The following is a 21832-nucleotide window of genomic DNA, read 5'->3' as shown; positions in this document are numbered from 1 at the left end:
TTATATACTGAAAGATCAAAGCCTATATGACACAATTCGTAGTTAAGGAGTGGTATTTGAGCATAGTTGAGCAATAAAATAGCCTATGAGAAAAACTCAAGCTGAAACTTGGCCTACAAAACACCAGAAACCCTATAGAGTGGTTTGCATATTTGTATTTAGGTGGATGTCTTTGTCTTTACATTGTGTTTGTATTTTTCCATCATATTCTCAAAGAGCAGTCTAATGGCCAAAGTTTAAGAACCATAGCTCTGACAGTTTGAAGCTGTGTGGGCCCCAGAAGAGCATGCCCTTAGAGCTAATCCACTCCTGTGCATGTAAACCTATTATAGGCGGGAACTTTTGATTAAATTACTTCAATTATGGGCCTTTGATTAGAGTGCATGACCCACGGTGGATCTTAATCCTCTTACTGGAGCCCTTTATAAATAGGAAAAACATGCATGCTGGGATAAATTCCTAGAAGCTGTGAGAGGAAGCCCTAGAAGCCAGAAGCTAAATTCCCCAGGAGCACAGAGACAGCCAGAAGCTGGAAGCAAGGGAGTCTGGAGCCAGAAGAGGCTATTGCACCCTGCCATGTGCCTAATTGCCCATTGCTGCCACTTGGGGAAAAAGCATCTCCTGATGATGCCTGGATTTGGACATTTTTCTCAGCCTTGAAACTGTAAGCTTATAATGTAATAAATCCCCATTGTAAAAGCCAACCCATTTCTGGTATATTGCCTTGGCAGCCTTTAATGAACTAAATCATCTTTTTGAGCTTTATGTCATGCATGAAAAAAATAAAGATCTTTCCAAGTTGAGTGTGAATAGAGATAACTCTTACATACCTTTTGCAAAGTCAACATTTGCCTGAAGTTTGTGCCTTAGTTTCAAATGTGGACTTTTCTTATTTAGAGAAATGGATATGAACTATGGAAGATTGAGAAGGAGGACCAGGGGATGTCATACCTGGGAAGACCTTCTGAGACCAGCTTGGCTAACGTTTATTTTACCAATCAGGTTATGAGAGGCTGGAAATGCAGCAACTTGCTGCAATTTCCCACAGCAAGCTGGGGACTGTTTGACCTGACATATATATTTTTCTCTCTGTTTTACCCACCCAAGTCCCTCAAAGAAAGAGTTGGGCTATTGGAGGGAAATAGCAAAAGCTACCTTTAATAAGCAAAATCTGATTGTATTTTGCCTAGAACTTGGCTAGGAATGGTGTGAATAGGGGCTGGTGAGCAAGGAAGTAGGACCACGCCTCAACTCTCTTTGACTTATTGTTAGCCCAGTAGAACTCATTCGATGTGTTTATGGAAACCTCTCTCCTCCAGATACTCAATGGCAAGTTTTAAAATATTGGGTCATCCCCCTTATTTTGTCATTTTATTTTTATTTTCATTTTTATTGCTTGTTGAACTCTAAGATGAACACTTAGAGAAAAAATAATTTTGTATTTAACGATGATATGTGTTGCTACTTGTCTTTGTCCTTATCTTTCTCTCTTAATGCGTTGCCAAATACCAATGAGAAAAATCGAGTTTCCCTGGTGAAAAGAGTGGCAGGTGCTGGCTCAGCTCTGTGAGGTCACTAAATATTTTTCTTTTTCCTTTGCTTCCCCCCTCATCCTTCCAAGAGAAGATAAGGACCCTCTTCCTCACATTCCTGTGTTCTTTCCCCCTGGCATTGGCATCACACTTTATAGTCTGCAAAGCAGTGGCTCCATGTGACCATCTGTCCATTCTGAAATGTAAGCTTCAGAGGATGTGAGAGCCTAGGAGGGCAGTGGGCACAGGTGGGCCCCTGAAGGGCCAGGGCCCCCACACCCTCTGTCTCAGGCTCAGGCAGTCCTTTGTCCATTGCTTCTTACCATCTCAGGCCATTCACAGAGGAAGTTGAAATGAATTGTAGCGTCTAGAGGACAGACTGACAAAGAGAGGAGGACATACAAACTTAGAATGGATCCTGGCAATGCACAGGTAGGTCATATAAACCCTGCACAGACATTTCTGGGCTCTTGAGCAGAACACTTATCAGGACGATGTGAGATCATTGAAAACCTTTATCTAGAGACCCATCTTTTCATTACTATCTCCTGTTGTTTTAAAGATGAATCTTGGGAAAAACATGTGCCATCTGTTTTGCAGGATTAAGTAATTAAAGTAATTATGACAAGCACCACACACACAACACACAGCACACACATACAAATACAATCTCAGTGAGCACTCATAGAATTTTGCCTAGTCCCCATAGCTCTTACTTTTTTTGGACTTGAGAATATGTAGCAGTTTATTCTCTCTTGTTTTATTTGTGTCCTAGGGAGAACAAGAATAAACAGCAGCTTGGGGCTACTGTCATTTCCCATTACAGAAAAAGCTACTGTCTTTTAATAGACAAAGCCCCTCTCCAAATGCTATCGTGTCCATCCTTCAAGTTCTCCTTATGGAGTCATTTCAAATATCTGGCATCTGTGATTATGCATTCTCCCTCTTTATGAGCCATTCTTGAAGTGAAGACAACTAATTGGTTATGGAACTTGCCCAGATTTTCACCTTCCAATGTTATGTGTTTTATAAAAAAATGCTTCTTTCCAAAATTGATTCTTGCAGAAATTTCAAAAATCTGACATCACTTGATCATTGAGTTTTCCAGTCAGGAAGAACATTTGCAAGCTTCCATCAGGACATCCTACTTTAAAGATAAGAAAAGATAATGGGTCAGAGGTTCTGCCTGAGGTCATGAAAATGCTGAGGTAATGAATATTGATTATTGTAGCACAATACTGTGAATGCAATTAATACCACTGAATTTTACACTTGGAAGTGGTTAAAATGGGAAATTATTTTACTATGTTTTTTTAAAAAAAGATCAGAAAGGGAACTCAACTATCTAATGATAGGATCTGTACTAGAACCCGGTCCACTGATTAGCAATTCAGTACTATGTTCAAAATATTACATTGATCCTCAGAAATTCCAAACTCAAATACTCACTAGGAACAAAATGTTATGGCCATGACCAACCACCTCATATTTCTAAGAAGTTTTAATCAAATAGATGTCCTGGAAGAGGAATAGTAAGTTTTCAAGTAATGCTAAAGTTCATGAAAGTATAGAACTAAGCTCAAATGCCTTCACAGTATGTCAGAACTAGATATCTAAATTATTTGGAACCTTAACAAATAAGGTTCTGATCTGGAATCAGAAGAAAATCAGCATTCAAAAAATGAAAGCCAAATTGGGTCTTCTCCACAAAGGATAATGCAGCGAAATGTATCAGGCATAAATTGCAACCCAAGGAATTAGAGAGTCTCTCCTACAAAGAGCCGTGCTGTTCTAAGGATATGTGTCATGAGCTAAGAAGCATGGAGTGGTGGGAGAGGGGATATCTAGACGATGCTGCGGAGACTCTGCCATCTCAGTTATTTATGAATCATGGGGATGTTAGTTTGCATTTATTGCTTGGAGAGGGAGAGAGTTGGAGACTCATGGCAATAGGGTTTGAAATAAGAACAGAAAGTGATAAGAATTGATATGTTAGAATGGCTTGATTGAGCAGTTATGGGATGATAGAGATAATAAGAAGAGAAAATCGTCCATGTTTTGCCAAATGCACATTTGCACATTCTGCATTTTAATCAAAGAAATCTACACATTTGAAGGATATTCCTGTGATTGATTAGTACTGTTATCTCTCCTTAGAAACACATGCTTCAAGATAAAGGCAGGCCCATCCAAGAAAATGGGCTAAACCTTGATCTGCCTTGTTTCTTGCTAACTGCTCTCTAGCCTGACCAACAATAACTGTTAGTCATCACCACTGCTATCATAATCATCATCATCCCCACCCATGGCAACAATAACTAACATTTACAGAGCATCAACTCTGAGCACAGCTCCAGCTTTGTAAGTACTATTGATCACAGGGGCAGTCCCTGGACAAATTACTCATAACACTTAAAATTAGGCATCAGAATCCATTATGTAGACAAATATATTGGGACAAGATTTAAGTGTAAGACCTTAGGAACCCTTTCTCATCTGTATGGCTGGAAAGGAATGGGTTGGGCTTCTACAAGAGTGTTTGACTAGTGTCATTAGGGCTTGCACACCCCGGTCCTCCATTGCCCACCCCCAGTCTTACGACACTATCATGGGGAAAAAGCCTGCTATACCTAAATCATGGTTACTCCAAGGAATGCGTTCAAGTTAGGGATAGTGGAGAAATCTTAGTGCCTGACAGTACCTTATCTCTGTCTTGCTAGTATAATACACTGGAAATCCAGGACAGCCTGCAGGAATGGTCTTCTATCAGTGCTAGTACCAAAGAAAATAACTACAGGCAGTATTCAGAATAATTTACTTTACTCACTCTAATGAACACTCTCTTGCCAAGTTCCTGATTCTTGAGATGAGGTAGGCCTGAGAATTGTCCCTATAAGCAAGTATCAAAGTCATGTCCTCCTGGACTCAACTCTACATCTTTTGGAAGGCCTGTTAGGGAGAATCCCCTTTCTTCTATGCACCACAGAAACTCTCTTTAAAGACCAAAGCTCAGTAGACCTGGGGTTCATGCTTTGCCCTCATTAGAGGAAGAGGATGGAAGGAAAGCACTGTTGGAGCAAGATAGGGATATTTCCTACTGGTGAATCCCTCAGTCATGATAAACCTGGTTCTACAAGGAAATCCTGCTGAAAGAACCAGAAGAGAAGAGGGTTAACTGAGTTGGCAAATTGGTGGAATTAAGATCTACCAATCAAAGGCACTTCATCAACTTGACCATTTCTGATCCATCAGTCCTGGGAGGATAATAGGGTGATCTAAAGTATGTTTGGTAGATATTCAAGAGAAAGCTCAGATGCAATCAGAGGTTGTGGCAGCTATGTTCCCTTGTCCCAGCAAATCCTGGTGCCTCTTTCTCCTTCAGAAGGCTTGGCGCATTTTATTCAGAGATATCTCTGGGCTTCTGCTAATGGGCATGGAAACTATCTGTGCTTTTCCTGTTATACTCCAGGAAGCCATGATCTCCTCCCCAATCCCCCCAACCAGTGTCTCAGAGGTGCCTGGCCCAGGAAAGCCAGAAACTCTCCCTCACCTACTTTCACTCTAGGGGGACCCAGACTCCCTTGCCTTGCCTTGCCTTTAGAGTTTCAGAGATAACAGGAAGAATAACACTAATGCAATCAACACCTCTGAGGCTGGAACAGGCTGTTTGGAATCATGGTATTGGAAATAAGTTGGCTCATATGGACACTGCTTAAGCACTGCTTAAGTGGTGCTTAAGTCAGAAGGATGGAATGCAGTGTTGACAATCTTTTCCCACTGTTGTTAGTAGGAACTGGAAATGAAATGCCTTCTTTCCAAATATTTCAGAATCTTTTCAGGTGCTACTGACCTCTGAGGACACACATCCAGTGTGTTGACTCTGACCTCATTTTTGCTTCTTGAATCTCCAGCTACTTATTTCATTCTCAGACTCAATCAGAACCATTTAGAACTACTTGAACGTTATTTTGTGTTACAGTCTACCTTTACTCTTAATTCGTGGCTAGAAGCAAGTCTGGGGGCAAGCATGAAAAAGAGTCCCTGAAGTGCTGTCTGGTAGATTTATTTAATATCAACCCACAAGGTTTCAGGAAATTTTATATTTTTGTAATGGGGACACTCTTCTGCTACCCAGAAATAATTACACCTAAGATCATTGTCCCTAACTGGACTTAATCTTTGCCCAGATTATGAGGTCAGGTGTTTTAACCCAGCAGGCTGCTGCTGCAAAGGGGCCAGGTTCAGTCATCACCTTCTGAAGACACTGAAGACGTGGTCCCCCCTGAAACCCCTCCCTGTGCTTCTGTTACGGGGATAACGTGGTTTCCTAAGCACCCTATCTGTCCTCAGAGCTCATGCCCATAATGAGCTCCGTACCAGCCCCAGTTTGGGGTCTAGAGGGCAGCCGCTGGAGTTAGAAGCCCGCCACCTGCCCTGCTGTTCAACCTGGGTCTTCCCCCTTGCCCCTCCCTCTGCTTTAGAATGAGGTACCACACCAAGGTGAAGAGGGACATGGAACACTTTTTAATGTGAAGTCAGAGACAACCCTTCCCTCCCCAATCCCCCAATCCCATTTTCCCTCATCACATCTGAGACCCCTCCCCAAGGCCTCTCTGTTTTCCCGGGCTTCTGGGGAGGAAAAAAAAGATGACCTAAAAACCGCATTTTCTTCTCTTTCATACACACGCACACAAAGTTGGAAAATTAAATAAAGTAAACCAAGAGGGTTGAAATTCTCCAGTGGTCACAAAGGCATCACAGAATCCCACATGGGCTGCAGCAAGTGGCTACCGATCCTTAGTCTGTTCAGTCGCTTGCTGCTTGTATAATGCCTCATGGCATGATGGGAAACGGAAGCCACCTGGGACACCTTCACCCCACAGAGCCACACCTGGAAAGGAGAAGCTGCGCCTGGGATTAGTCATTTGTTTGTCTTGTTTTTTTTTTGTTTTGTTTTCACTTTTTATAAATGTCTCTGACATGTAAATAACCCAAGAAAATAAAAAGGCAGGAGCTGATTACACAATTACCAGTAAACTCTATCATCTTTTAGGAGACCAACACACAGCTAACGCCATATACAGCATGCAGTAATGTCTGAGAAAGGACCCTGCTGAGAAATAAAATGGCTGGAACTCTTAACAAAAAAAAATATATGTATATATATATACTGTATAATATATGTCGTCAAAAGAAGCATAGCCAACAAACTCAAGATTCAGTGCAGATCACGCTTTCCATGTCTAGACAGAATGTAGATAGCATAGTATTGTCTGCATTAAATGCCAGAATAAGGAGAAATCTGTAGCGCTGGTGGAGATGGTTAAATCATGTATTTTTTTTTTTTGGTGGATATGCCATATCCTAATGGGTTAATGCCCACTGTCGTATCCACCAGTTGTAAACCTAGTTAAGAAGTACGCTATTCATGTTTAACATTTAACACACATACTTCTCTTCACCCTTTCCTTTTGCGTATTTTTTAGTTTTGTCTGGTTTTTGCACTAAGTTCTAGACTCATTTCAGAAAATATAATTAATAAAATTAATAATGAATCAGAATCCCTCATTATCCGTGATGTCCTTGTAGTTAAATGAAAAAAAAAATTAACAATTTCTGTCGTCAGTGTCATTTGTGGGATTGTTGTTGCAGTCGGGCTGTCTTGTTTTCTTTTTCTTGACTTTTTAAAAAAACGTTGCATTTCTTAACACACCACGGGGGCAGTCTAGCTAGGGGCCTCTGGCGCCATGTTGGGGCTGCACGGCTGACTCTTCATCTCTGCTGATTGGCTGAATTGGGGACGGCCGACTCCAGAATCTGCGGGGTGGGGACACTTGAATGAGCAGAGTGGCTGCGTCCTTGTCCACCCTGGCAGCAAGGAGGTCACACAACGCAGCTTGCGGGTGGGTCCAAAGCTGGGTGTGCGTTCTTCCCATTTGGGAAAAGAAAGAAAACTCAGTCGTACCTAAATATCTGCAAGGCAATTTCCAATTTCCTGTTTAGCTTTTTTTTTTTTAACCCAAAGTATTCTTGGTCCCCCCCCCTCGAATTTGTGTCCCTTTCGCCTTTGTGTCTCTGCATGTCGTCTGATTGTATCTTATTTAAGGTTGGGTGTGCTCCAGTGTTGCCGTTGCTGTTGGGTTGGTGGTTGCTGTGGCGGCAGCTTTTCCCCGGTGGGGGGAGTGGCACTCGCATCAAAATTTGAGAAGTAGGTGCAAGATCAGCAGGGGTAGCAGCCAGATGCAGCCTGCCCTTCTCGAGGAGCCGTTGTTCACCTCGCTGACCGCGCCCGGGCCTGTTGAGAGAACACATTAGTCCTGAGCCACCTGCTAAAAAGTGGACGGGAACCCCACGCCATCTCCCCGTCCGCTGACACCGGGCCTTGCCTCTCACCAGGCGTCGCTCCACCTGGAGCACTGGCGACTCCCTCCAGCTAGATGGGGCTGCATCAGAAGGAACCCTTGTCAACAGCGTCAACTGCACCCCAGCTTGCACCTGTGGCACGCACTACATCATGAGCAAGGGCCCCTGCAGGGACAGAGCCTGGGGCTCAGGTAAAGTGCCCTGAGGCCACCATTCCTTGCTCCTGCTGTAACATGCTAAAGCTAAGTCAAGTCCAAGGGTCTACCAGAAGGAGGCTGGCTAATTAATTTCCCGGGCTTCGGGAACGTCTGCACCATCAGGTAACCCTCCAGCTGCCCAACCTGTGGTGCAGGAAAGGACCTGTTGGGCTCAGCAATCTGCTCTCCCTGCTGCAGCGGGAGACCTCGGCCGTTCTGTCAATCACTATCTCAGGGCTTCTTCCTGGACCATTTGACCTTGTCTCCATCTGGACAAGGAATAAGCCGACTGACCTGGGGTATCCCATGCCGAGAAGGCCAAAGCTGGTCCCCATGGGGTGGAGGTGGGAACCAGGAAATAAACAGGTGTCCTTTGCTGTGTATGTGAAAAACCTAGAGATTCATGGGCATGAAGGGATGGAGAATCTTCTGGAAGGCATGGCTGGAGGTGGGAGTTGGACACTCATCCCCCTGAGAGGCACATGCCAAACTGGCCTGCAGCCAGACACTTTCTGACCAGGAGCTAAATACAGGTGGCCAGGGAACGACGAGGACATAAAATTCCCGAGCAGCTTTCCTTCATTCTGGAACATAAGCTTTCCAGCTACCTTGGTCTCGTTGGCCAAGAAGGCCCCTAACAAATGGAGCTGTGATTCATGAGCGACTTTCTAAGTTTGGATGCGTAGATGAATTAGGTACCTAATGGACCGAGGCATCTTTGCAGATTGGGCCTGCTCTGTGCACTGGATTTAATGGAGGTATTTAAAGCTCAGCACACAAGAAGCCCGTGTCCTCACAAGGGGTGAAAGAACAAAGCCAGCGTCTGCTTGCCTGCCTGCTTTGATGCTCAGCCTCAGAATTGCTTCTGGCTGGAGCAGACCAGAAAGTAACTAGGTTTCTCAGTTTCTAATGGGTCATTCCACTAAACCCTAGAAATCCTGGCCTTGGAGGTACTCCATATGATTTTGCTTCTCCACATTTTGCAAAAAACTCTGCTCCTGGGGCAGCAGCTAAATAGAGTCAGGACTTTGGAATGCCATAAGTTGCTGCCCTCCAATTTCTTTGGGTCGGTTGGCAATATTTCCAAGGCCAGAAGTTCATGGCAGTACAAGTCCCCAAGAGGACTTGTAAGGCAAGAGACACAATCTGCTGTCCACCCTGCAGGGAGGTGACTACTGGACAACACAAATATAAGGCTGCTGTTGGTGTGTCATGGAACATTCTCCTTCCTCAGGTCCATGGACACAGATGACAAAGGCCCTTCCCTAAAAAGTGTCCTTACAGCTCATGTTTGAATCCCAGAGATACTTGTCATTTAGGATGGATCACGAATTGCATCATATACATCCAGCTACTCTGTTACTACGCAAACCACTAGCAGGAACTATTTATAACATGTCTCTCTGCCATTTGCTCAGCATTCTTTGGCATCTGAAAGGAGAGAAGTCCCTTCCTGAAGCTCTCAAGGGGCAGGCAGGGGTTATGTGTTTCTCTTCTGTGGGGTACCTTCACCCCCAAGGCTGCTCTGAGATCCTTGCTGGTCCAGAGGCTGGGGATTCCTGGCCGCTTCAAGGCCATTTCGGAGTCCACCAGGACCAGCTTTCTGGGAGCTGGGTGATCTGGGCAGAGTTGGCAGCCGCGTCACACACCGTGATCCTAAGTGTGTCCTGCCTACCTGGCCCCTGTGCTCCTGGCTGGGCATACACCTGCCTGGGCATACACCTACCTGGGTAAACACCTGCCTGAGCATACACCTACCTGGGCATACACCTGCCTGGGCATACACCTACCTGGGCAAACACCCGCCTGAGCATACACCTGCCTGGGCATACACCTGCCTGGGCATACACCTACCTGGGCATACACCTGCCTGGGCATACACCTGCCTGGGCAAACACCTACTTGGGCATTCACCTACCTGGGCATGTACCTGCCTGGGCAAACACCTACCTGGGCATACACCTACCTGGGCAAACACCTGCCTGGGCATACACCTGCCTGCACACGACTCAGTCTTTCATCTGCTTTTATCTCCTGGGCATGCACACACACACACTGCTATGAAACCCCCTTCTTGGTTCAGTCCTCTCCCCACTGCACCCCTTGCAAAAAAGATGCCGTGTGTCAGAAGAGAAGGCACAAATGCCCAGCCCAGCCTCAGCTGCTATCCTCCTCCTGTCCGGCGAGGGGTGGCTTGGGATGGAGATGCCATGAGCCGGGCAGGCCGCTGACCAACAGACTGGCTTGGTCACCATGTAAAGAGGACCCGGAGACCTTGTTTCCAGGATAGGCTCTGCAGCCCAGGGGAGGGGGGGCCATGCGCAGGCAACCCCCTTGTCCCCTGTGCACAGCGGCCCACAGCGGCCTCCCAGGTGCTCCCTGGGAGCCTGTGTTCTGTCTCCTTGCTGCACCCTCCATGCTCCTCTTGGCTAGCTCCGTGCCTGGCGCCCCTGCAGAGAGCCTGGAGGAGGCCCTTGAGCTGTGTGCTAGCAGGCTGCCCAGCAAAAGGAGAGGAGAGGGCCCCGAGTGCCTGCGGAGCCGGCACATTCCTGGGGTGCTGTTGTAGCAAAGCGCGCAGAGCTCTTCGCTGCTCCCCATTTCCCCCTGCGGCCCCCTGTGCTCTGCCCTCTTCAGCCTGCCCGTCTCCACTCCCACCCTCTGCCTCCCCCTACCCCAGGCTCTTCCCTCACACACCCAGGAAACCTTCTGGGATGAAGGAAGACAGGAGAGGGACAGGGTGAAGCGGCGGAGACGTGCACGGGCCAGGTCGCCGCGCTTCCTCTGACAGGAGATGGCAGCGTCATCTCTCCTTTCCATTTCCACAAAGTGTTCCAAATTAAGCCTGGCCACCTGCAGCCTTGACCCCTCCGATTTATTCTTCATGCTAATTCTACAGTTGAAAATGGATCTTGCTATTAATCTACTTGACTCTTCCAACCTTTGCAAAAAAATCCCGACTTCTTGGTAGAGCACGTGCTGCATTTCATCATCGGCCTGCCGCCAGCCTCTGTAGCATCTCCTTCTGCCTCTCAGTCTTCAGCTTCTCCCTGCCTCTGCCCCTTGCACACAGGCATGTTTGAATCGCATATGTGAACATATGCACACGCGTGGACACACACAGGCTCTCACACTTGCATACAAGGGCACATACAGGTGTGCACCCTCTAACCAGATTCTGTCTTTCCTCTCTTCATATAATATATGCCCCTGCCTGAGATGCCTGTCCCTGGCTGGACCCGCTCGTTCTAATCCTGCTCAGCACCAGTCACCTCCTCCAGGCAGCCTTCCCAGACTCTCTCCAGTTAGCCCTCACAGCACTACGTGCTCCCGCTATTAAAATACCACCCCGAATTATAATTCTCTTAGTTTCTCTAACTTACACATTTCCTCCTCTGTGCAATAAGCGCCGGAAGCAGAAGGCCTGTGTCTAATTGGGCCCATGGCAGTTATTTGATAAGTAAATAAAATCTGGGCTGACTTGCCCAGATTTTTTCTGCCCCTTTGTGTTTCTGTCTCCCAAGATTATGCTTGAGGCAAAGAAAAAAAAATGACTCTTCCTACCCTGCCTTCTGCTTTACCTCAATTTCCTCTTCCAATTTCCCTCTTTTTCTGACTATTTCCAATAAAAGTGACTGAAAGTCCCTGTTGCTAAGGGAAACATGCATAGGAACAAAAGCTTGCGGGTGAGGATTGCAGGCAGGGGGCCTGCCGTCGGGAAGGCGCGTCTGCACTTAACGGCCTCCCTTGTGAGGGTTGCTCCGTAGACTTCTAACGTCAGAGGGCTGGAGGGACTGTTCTTCTCGTGCCTCCAAATGTAATTCCCCTAACTCAGAGCTGCCGTCGGTGAGACTCAGTCACTTCCAGAGAAGGAAGAGAGCAGACGGCGGGAGACCCGAGGGCCTGCCCTGCCGGAGGCTCTGGACAGTGGCCGCAGCAGACGGGCGTCCGGCCTGCCGTGACGCTGACCAGCACGTGGCGGGTGCTGCTGGGACAGGGCTTTCCCCCGGCAGGCTCGGCTCACAGTCTTGGGAGCAAGGCCTGGCAGCCCGTGCTGGGAGGGCCAGCTCGTTCCCGGCGCCCGGGGACACGGGCGCACGGGTGAGCCCTGTTCTCCATTCAGCCACACCTGCTCTCCACACCGGGCACCTTTACTGCCTCCATCACATCAGAGAGCTGCGCAGGCCTGCAGAGACCAATCACCAGGACAACCAGGGTCCCAGAAACCTGTGATGAGTGTCAGTTATCCATCAGAAACATCTGGCAGCAATGAAAGACTCCAATAAGATGCGTTTTATTTGCAGCCAAGTGACTCCCCCAAGACCCTCCCCCTTCCTTCCGTGTCCCCTCCCTCCAGCTCCAAGTGAGAGAGAAGGAGAGAATGGTGCAAGCAAAAAGGGACATGCAAGGCCAAGGTCTAAGAAGATCATTGCGAGCGTTCAGATGCACTAAAGGAGGTGGGCCTGGTCCAGAGGAGCTCAGAGGCGGCTATTCTGGGTTCTGACAGGGGTTCATTAGTGTTGCTAGCAGGAGGAGTTAGGCTTCTGCGGGAGGAAGCCACCCAGGGGAGAAGCGTGTGTCCTTGGGGAGGGTGTGAATCTAAATTGACACATGGATGGCCCAAGGTCTGGGGAGGGGTCCTCCTGGGCTGCTTCCTGGTGTTAGCTAAGGAAAGAAGAAAGGACCTTAGAGGAGGTGAATGCATTTTACATACCCTGCTCTGAAACAGAAATATACCAACCTTTCCAAGGGGTCAGGACTGTAGTTTTCACTTCTACAAGAAATTAAAAACAAGCCACTGTTAAGGTGGAAAGCAATCACTTTGGCCTCAGATGGCTTTTTGAGCACCAGACAGCTCTCCTGGCCCAGGGACATCGCCCGCTCTGGCCTCCTGCTCTGCGCTGACCCAGCAGGTGCACCCCCCAGCAGGTGCACCTCTGCTCTGCTTTTCTGAGGCAGCTGCAGCCATGAGAGGCGAGTTGGGGGCTTAGGAAGGAAGGTTAGTGGTTAATGACATTTCCTATTGGACTGCTGACCCAAGCAGAGGCGACACATTCACGCCATCTTAGGAAGGGGACTCAGAGACACGTCCTTGGACTTGATGTTTCTTTGTGGAAGTACTCTCTTTTTGTCACCAGGCTAGCCCTAACTGATGGAACTCGGTAGATCTTATGTGTAATATTGGTTGATGCAAATACACTGCCGTCCAGCCGTTTTGGACTTAGGGGCTGTGCTATGTTTAAAATGCAGAAGTGTGGCTGACATTTAGCTACACATTGTAAAAATGGGTGGGTTAGGTCATTTGTGCCAGACACACCCAGACCTAGACTTTTGACTTTTCTTGATAATTCAGGCTGTAGCCAGCTGGCCCCACATGGCTTCATCTCTCAGAGGACACCAGAGGCAAGAAGGCTGTCCTGCCAGTGCTGCATTTGCTAGGACCCTCCACCCTTTCCCCACCTCATGGAAACACTGGGATGCCAGCTCTTCTTTGCCTACCAGATGAAGAAACATCACCATTTCCTTGGTCAATGTCAAGCTGTCAGGACAAATCCACAGAGACTCCACCACCTTCTCTGCTGATAGCATAGGTCCTGCCTGGCCTCAGGTGGTGATCTATATAATACTCTATTTTCTCCGTTAGCTAGATCTCTCTCTCTCTCTCCCCCCTTCACAGTGAACATAGAGAGGGCAGAAAATGGCATTAAAAAACGTTTGCATTCCAGCAATATCCTGGGAGTCTACATTCTCTGTGTAAAGCTCCTCTCCTACAGAAGCAAAGAGAAGCTACATAAAACTCATCGGGAACTCAGTTAAGGGACGGGACTTGGCTTGAAATCAGGGGATTTTGTGCCTGTGCATTCAAGCTCTCCATTTATTCTTTAAAGGCACCTGAGCTGTGCTCCCCCTCTTGGTTTAAGGTGACATTAGCAGTCTTGGGAAGCCACCGTGGAGCTACAAAGAGGAAAGGAGCATTCTATGATCAACCCTTTTCTGGCCGAGAGAAAAGCTGTACAAGGCGAGGGCACTGGAGAAGAGCCAGGGTTGCTGGTGCCACATTGGCTGCGCCTTTAGCAAGGACACTCCCTTACGAAGCTTACTGGACCCTAGAAACCAGCCCAGGAGCTAAGCAGGGATTAGCGTCATTCAGGTACTTCTGACTTAACGGTTCTCTCTATGCAAAGAAGGAAGGTAATTGGTAGGAGGAAGGACAGACTGAAGAAAGAGTTTGGGAAGAAGAAAGCAAACCTGAGCCTTTCACCTCCAAACCAGAGTGGTGCAGACATAGGGACAGTGTCAGGGAGGGTGGCCATGGAGGGATGGGCAGTTCACACTGTGGTGGAAGAAGGACATGGAGAAGGTTCTGTTGGGCAGGTTGGCCTGTTTTCAGGATCAAGGTGGAGAATGCAGTGCAAAGGAGCAGAAGGAGAAATAAATTGAAAACATATGTTTCCTGCAGTGCTCCAGATACCAGAAGTGGTTTTCTATATGGCAAAGCCCGGAAAACAGTTTCTGCTCAATTGTTCCCATCCAGCTATTTTCTTGCCCCTATAATCTCTAACACAGGCTACTTGAAAGAAGGTCAACTCTCTTAAACTTCCATATAAGTAAAGGACAATTTGACACTCATCCTTGACCTTAGCTAAAAATTATACTTGGGCTTTTCCAGGTAGCAGTGTATCAACACTTCCAGTTAACTAGATGCCCTTCTGCCCTCACCTGTACTCCATCACGATGGGGAAGGACGTAGCCAGGAAATTCTTTATATATATACAAACAACTTGGGCTGCTCTCCAGCTCACTGCTTTTGATTTGTTACTAAGAAGAGAGACAGAAATGCCTCCTATATCATGCATTGCCATGTATCGTGCTGGGTATGGCTTCCAGAAGGTAGAGGCTAACTTGAGCTTCCAAAGCCAGTGTTAGTCGTATGCCCAAGTCTTTGAGTGGCATTATTATTATCAAGGAAACAAATAATCCCTGAAAAAATTAAGCATGTATTTTCCTTCTCAAGAACTTGACTGAAATATAATGGAGATCTCATTCGTTAATGAAATCTTAATAAGAAGGTAGTCAGAATGGGGAAAACTTTTAAAAAGAAAAATAGCACAGAAAAAGAATTAAAAAGCACCCCTCTCACACACCCAAAGCCTACTATGTAAAATATTGATAATAAAAATCACTTTAGAGATTGACCATAGATGCTGACTTCAGCAACATTTTACATAGTAAAATTTCACTCAAGTTCTTGAAGGGTTTGGAGGCTAGTTTCATGGTAGGATATACAATCCTTCTAGGAGGGTGAGGGACTTTTAAAAATACATCTTCTGCTATTTAGACATGTGTCAAGTGCCAATGAATCAGCTCACCGCTGGATCTCTGGGTCTGCTGAATTATCTTTAATCCTCTGCAGGAAAGAGCTGACCATTCTCCTTGTTGCAGTTCCTTGTAATTTACAGAGTTTTCTTTGGTCTCCATTCTTTAATTAATGGGTTCAGTGGTTATTGTGTGGTTCACGAGATTAACCATCTAACCTTTTCCAGCCTGCTGATGCTATCAAATGCAACCTAATGTCCAGGACGGAGAAGACAAAGGGTCAGTGGATGGGAGATGTGTGGCCTTTGAGTCAGAGTTAGCAATGTTGTTCCACACACTCTCATGGCAGAAGTTCAGCAAGGGATGGGGGTGCAGCCAGAGTCCCTATTTATCACAGAGTAAGTCCTGAACCACCAAATACTAATACTGGAGGGTGACAGGCCATCTGTTGTGTTTTTTATAGGGGAGCAGAGAAATACTTCAAAGGTGCCAGAAAATGCTGAGGAAGAACAAAATTCTTCTAACGGGATCCATCTAGTTCATCCAGATATCGGGGAGTACAACAGCTTTGAATTTTTCTTAAAGCCAAGTGTTGCCTCTCAGTGAAAATTCATGCATTCATATAAATCTTCTGTGGTATTTCTGAGATAAGATGACCACAGTTTGGAGGCATTCCTGAGGAACTAGGTAGCTCTCTTTTCTATTGGAGACTGACAAAGTAGGAGGGAAAAGAAAAAATCAACATGGCTGAATGAGGTAAAGACCCCTAGGTGTGAGATCAGTTTCCTCTAAAACATTCCAAGTTATATGAAGGACCATCCAAGTCCCGTGAATGTTCCAGGTGTGACAACCTACAATTTCCTGGCTCTACCCAGTCCCCCAGCACCCAGCCAACGGGCTGCTGAGATGAAAGGTTACGAATATCCAGAGATTCAGAGAAGTAGGGTGACATCATGATCATTTCACCAAATCCATGAATTTCCAGTAGAGAAGAGTGAGGCACTAGGGAAGAGGCCTGCCCACGGCTTCCCAGCTTTGTTCTAGCAAGGCCAGGCTGTTGATAACCTCACTGGTTCTTGGTCCACCCTCAACCACCAGATAAAGTGATTTGTGTTTTTGTTTTGGGTCATTTTCATGAGGTTTGTTTTGATGTGAGGTTATGATCCCTCCATACACCTTCAGTTAAATACTAGCTTATAAAAAGCACATTGCAAAAGTTTTAAAAGCTCCTTTTTCCTCTAAGAATGAAGGTTTAAGTGATCAGTATTAGCTTAGTGGCTTCTGAAGGCTCATTCTGTAGCATCGTCTGTCTTAGCTCCAGACACATACTTCCTTCTCACCACTTACATTAGTTACTTTTCTAATGCTCTCTGCTTTAGATCTGTGAACATGCCTAGCATGGGGGTCCAATAAACAAATGCTCAATTGTGAGTTGAATCTGAATGATGCCATGGACTTCCCTTTTTTCCTATTTCTTTGTTTCATTTTCCTGTCTGTGGAGCATTTTCCTGTCTGTGGATTCTATATACATCACTAAATTGAAGAATGCAGCCTTGACTCTTTCATGTTAAAAGCACTTTTCCTTATCTGTCCAAACAACTTCCCATATAATTCATTTTTTCCCACTCGCACTCCCATCTCCCAAGTCTAATGCCATACTATGATGATTGCACAGCCAGGGTATGCCTGGACAAGCAGGATGGGTGCTGGGAGAAGGTTGGGTAGGATGAGGGTAGGTCAGGGGATTGGGATGGTAGTTGGGCATACTATTGCCTTTCCTTGTCCTTGCAGCTGCCTTTCTGGTGGGTTCTTGCTCTTGTGCCCACAAGAGCAAGACAAATAAAAGCAGCACACTGTGGGCTCATGTTTGAGGCTACCACTTTGCCTGAATGCTTATTCATAGCAAAGGATGAAGGTCTTAATATATCACTCATGATAGGCTGGTGAAACTTGAGAAAATCTAAGAGGCAGAAGATGTAGGAGACCTGTGTGGGGAAGGACCTGCTATGGACAAAGAGGAAAAGGAGCTGGGAAAGGGGATTGGGGAGTGAGTTAATGAACCTCTATGAAGTCATATTGAGAGAACACCCCTCTTTCAGCTTGTATCTGAAGATTAGACCTTAGAGTTTCCAAAGCCTTTTTAATATGCAATCAGCTGAATGTTGGAACAGCTCTGTAATATATATAAGCAGAACATATGAATTTCTCTTCATAGAGGAAGAAATTGAATCTAAATGAAGTTTATTGACTTGCACAAGAGCACAGAATTACTGAATGTCAGGCTAAAAACTACAACTCAGTGGCATCCATCCTAGGTCATTGCTTGTTGACCATCTGAATCTGAATGTTGTACTATTTCCTCTTTCCTTGGAGAAACTAGTTGTGAAACAGAGGATGCATTTTATGAACTATTTAAATCTTTTTTTTGGGGTTGAAAATTTGTTTTATACTTTGCTGAATGTCTGTCAGTAAGAGCCCTGTTGTGAAAGGCACTCAGTCTGTTGGAGTTGTTTTCCTATTGATTCAGCCTCACTCATTCACTCTTTTGCCTTCTGAGATTTGAATTTGTAATGATGCTTTCATTTCCTTTCTTCTCTAAGCCCTTCTGGAAGGATGGACAGAGAAATGTGGGAAACCCCTGGAATTTCACCGACTCCCATTAACCTCTTTAAATAACCTCCTTGACCACCATACAAACAACTTTACATATAAGAGACTCAAATGATGCACAGTACAGGAAAGGGAGCAAGGAAATGGGGGAGTTGGGGTAGAGGGGAGGGTGAGAAAACATAAAACAAGGGGATACTGACCTTGGAGCAAAGTTGAGCTTGTAGGCTCATTTAGTTCTAAATCAGGTGAGGGACATAGGGGAGAGAAAAATGAAACAAACATATATATTATATACAGTACCTATATATTTGTCATATATAGATTGTATACTGTCTTTCACAAACATTTCTGGAGTCGTGGATAAATAAAGGAAGACATGAAAACTAATGGTGATAGGACAAGTTGCAGCATGAGAAACACAGAAATGCTTTATATTTCCATTCTTGGACACCATGGGAGGGCGGGGATGGAGCTGACCTCTCAGTGTGTTTTCCGGTCAGATACTTTGCTCTTAGCTTGTATGAGGCGGAATGCTGATTTTCAGCTGGGATTACTCGCCCACATCCCCACCTCCATTGTCTCACCTTGGGAGACCAAGTTCAAGGATCTACAGATCCCATGGCACCATGGCAGGTACAAGGTTCCCCAGAACCACTGTGATTCAGGATCAGAACCCTAAGAGTTGTTGCAATCTCTTCAGTCTCAGGGATCAGGCTCTCAGAGCCCCTAGCACTAATGATAGGGAGGTCCCTACCCCATACCATGCCCTTTGAATCTCCCCAGTGATAGTAACCATAAAAGGTATTTCCCAGCACCAGCAGTTCTTCACTCTTCAAGGGCCAGGTCATTGGAGAGATGGTGCAGTGGGTAGACCAGCTGGCTTTCTTTAAAACTACAGGAGAAAGAACTTCATCATGAAGTTGGTACATTTGCTTAAAGAAAATGCTGCTTTACCACCTGCCCAAGTCCACTGATGACTCAGAGCTGAGGAGTCTTTTCATTATAGAAAATGCCATGGATAGCTGATGAATTCATACTGGTGAAAAGGCTTTATTAAGGGTGAGCCTCCACCATGAGCTCATGAGCTCCTCCTTGACTAAATCAGATAGGCTGGAAAAATCCATCTTGCTCTTTGATGGGATTTCACTGGCTGCATGGAATGGTGAAGCCAATGCATCATTTCTTTGATATGTTTCTCAGGAATGTTCTCAATGAAGGCCAGTCCTGGTTTCTGAGGTGAATGCCTTTGAAAATGCTACAACTTCCCCTCTTAGAGATTTAGCATAGAAGAGTTCTGTACTGAAGAATATCCCCACACATACCTGGTTTATTTTGTTTGACCCAGTCTTTCCTAATCTTATTTGAATAAATACTCTTGCTTTTTAATGCACTATGGGGGAAACTAGTTTCTGGAAAGCTGGGAAGAGCAGGAACGTCCCCCACTGGTGCCTGTCCACAGATCAACGGGATGGCTGGGGAAGCAGACGTTCTAATTACGTGTGTGAGTCTGCTGAGGAGAGCAGATTCATAACACAGGCTGCACTGCTCTCCTTTTCACAAAAGCCAGCTATTTCACTCCTAAAATAAAGTTTGCCTCTTCACCCTCCTCTCATGTTGAGACGGCTTAAGAGGCCAGGGAATTAGAGAGCAGTGATAAAGCCAATTGCAAAAGCATATCTTGTATCCAAATAAGAAGCCAGAGGAGGTCAAAGGAGGAGGGAGTCTGTTGACAAGAGCAAGCACCATTGTGGGCAGACAGCAAGACTTGGGAGGGATGGATGAGAAAAGCTAGAGAGGGCCAGAGATTTGCAAGGCAAGGGAAGGGGGTTCTGTTCCTTTCTAATCCCGGCCCTTTCCTTCACAGAGATAGACACCTGTCAAGAAGCCAAAAAGGCCTGGCAAACGTGAGGGGCAATTATGACTATCCCTGTGTGCGAGATGCCAGACAGATCAATCACTCAAATCACAGCTCTGCCATTCTGAGCTACTGGCTTGGCTTGGGATCAAGGCCAGTCTTGCCCTTCCTTCCCAGCACTCTCTGATAAGCAGGGCAGAAGGCTTGGAGAATGGGATTGGGAAGCAGTGATGGAATCGTGGAGCAACAAAGGCTGGTTATCTTAAGCAAGCCAGAATCCACTGTGCCCTGGGGGGACTGTAGCATGAATCCAGGTGGGGGGTGGGGGGGGGGCTTGAAAGTCCTGGGAATATACAGAAGTTCCCAGAATAAAAGGAATTCGTCTTCATTCCATTGATCTCCTAAATTTCTCAGCTTTGCTTCCCCCACTACATGCAAGACGGTTTGTTCATGTGATAGAGCAAGAGGAACAGGTTTGAAAAATTCTGTGCTAACTGAAACTTGTTGAATTACGGAGGGATTTGCCCAAAGGGCAATTAGAAATTACTACTGTGGCCCATGGAAAGAATACCCTTCTCCAGGGATGAAAGCAATCCCCAGACCCCTGCAGGTTCTGCCTGACGACACAGATATGCAGGCAGAGTCAATTGAGTGCAGCTTCCACGCTCACTGGAGCCCAGGCCTCCGGGTCTAGAAGGGGACTGCATGCACTTGTTTCTGGAACAACAGAGTACGTGTGGCTAAGGAAGGCAGAACAGCTGCCCTTGCCCGGGTTAATTCCTCAATATTGGTATAATGAATTAATATTTGAATGAATAGGACATCGGCCGGGACGGTGGCTTGAATGGACAAATGCTTTAATTCAGCCAGGCATAAATGGCAAACTTGGGAAATCCCTTTTTCCTGTGTTACTGTCCCTCAGAAGTTAATAATATTCAGGACCCCAAGGCCCATGATTTCACTTTTATAAATAGAATTCAATTTCTTTTATGTCCCAAATGGCCGGAAGATTTTCAGAAAAAAGGAGCATTTTACACAAATCCAGTGAACAAAGTATTGAAGTAGTAAATGTTCCTCCCTAGTCAGTTTAGAAGATGTCATTGAGGAAAAAAATGTCATTTCAACATCCCAACATTCTTTTTTTTTTTCCTGCCTCAGGAGTTTCCCATTATAGAATGAAACATATGCATGGACATTCTTCTTTTCATTTCTCTTTTCCCACTCCCAATACCTACTTTCATACATGTACTAGTTTCTCTGGCTCTCTCTTCTTTCCCCTTGCCCCCTCTCTCCACCCCCCCATCCCTCTGTTTCTCTCTCACTCCCTCTCTACCCCTCCCTCGGTCTCTATGTTTTTCTGTCTCTCTCTTTGTCCCTCCCTCCCTTTCTCCCCCTTCCTCTAGGTCTCTCTCCCTCTCTCTTCCTTTTCACAACCATCACTTCTTGTCTGACTTTGGCTCTCTTCTCTTTGCCCTTCAGGACCTTCCCGCCCTCTCCTGCCGGGCACCCCCTCCCTTCTTTGCCACCGTTCCCCTTCCACGGCCCAGCCCAGGGCTCTGTCTCACCAAAGAGCATGATGCTGGCATTGGTGTGGCCCAGCCTGTTGGAGGCCACGCAAGTGTAGTTCCCATAGTCGTGCTCAGAGACGTTGAAGAAGATGAGTTTAGAAAGGAAAGGTCTGTTTTCCACTTTGACCCCCTTCTTTCCTTCAACCAGTCTAAGACAAACAAGAGGGAGAGAAAAAAAAAAAAGGGAGAAAAAAAGGAGATGGTTATATTTCTCTCATAAGAACAAGATAGATTGTGGAATTAATGATCTTCTCATTGCCGGCCTTCTGACATCACTGTAACCACGATGCTTCCACTCCACATTGGAGTAGGTTCCCACGCAATGACACATATAATGGTTTTTCTCTTTTTTTATGTGTACCTATAGATACCTTCTGTCAGGATGCCTCATTT

The 21832-nt window shown here is 46.0% G+C and overlaps 1 protein-coding gene across 4 annotated transcripts in view; it reads right to left on the bottom strand.

Moving 5' to 3' along the window:
• Positions 1 to 2276: 2276 nt before the first annotated feature.
• NTM (neurotrimin) overlaps positions 2277 to 21832 on the bottom strand; it is a 1004227-nt gene continuing 984671 nt past the window's right edge. The window contains exons 7-10 of one of the 4 annotated variants that reach the window (XM_023587303.3): positions 21437 to 21588; positions 18217 to 18252; positions 12831 to 12863; positions 2277 to 7827 (exon numbers count right to left, since the gene is read on the bottom strand). In XM_023587303.3, the coding sequence (XP_023443071.2) occupies positions 7727 to 7827; positions 12831 to 12863; positions 18217 to 18252; positions 21437 to 21588 (322 nt within the window). In that variant the 3' untranslated portion in view covers positions 2277 to 7726. The remainder of the gene's footprint in view (positions 7828 to 12830; positions 12864 to 18216; positions 18253 to 21436; positions 21589 to 21832) is intronic. The other 3 variants (XM_058289300.2, XM_058289301.2, XM_058289302.2) reach the window with 3 other exon arrangements.

This window comes from Dasypus novemcinctus, chromosome 27 (genome assembly GCF_030445035.2).
Source record: "Dasypus novemcinctus isolate mDasNov1 chromosome 27, mDasNov1.1.hap2, whole genome shotgun sequence".
In the NCBI taxonomy this organism is placed as follows: Eukaryota; Metazoa; Chordata; class Mammalia; order Cingulata; family Dasypodidae; genus Dasypus; species Dasypus novemcinctus.
The sequence above is the reverse complement of the archived record's forward strand: the minus strand, read 5'-3'. Positions and strand labels throughout refer to the sequence as shown.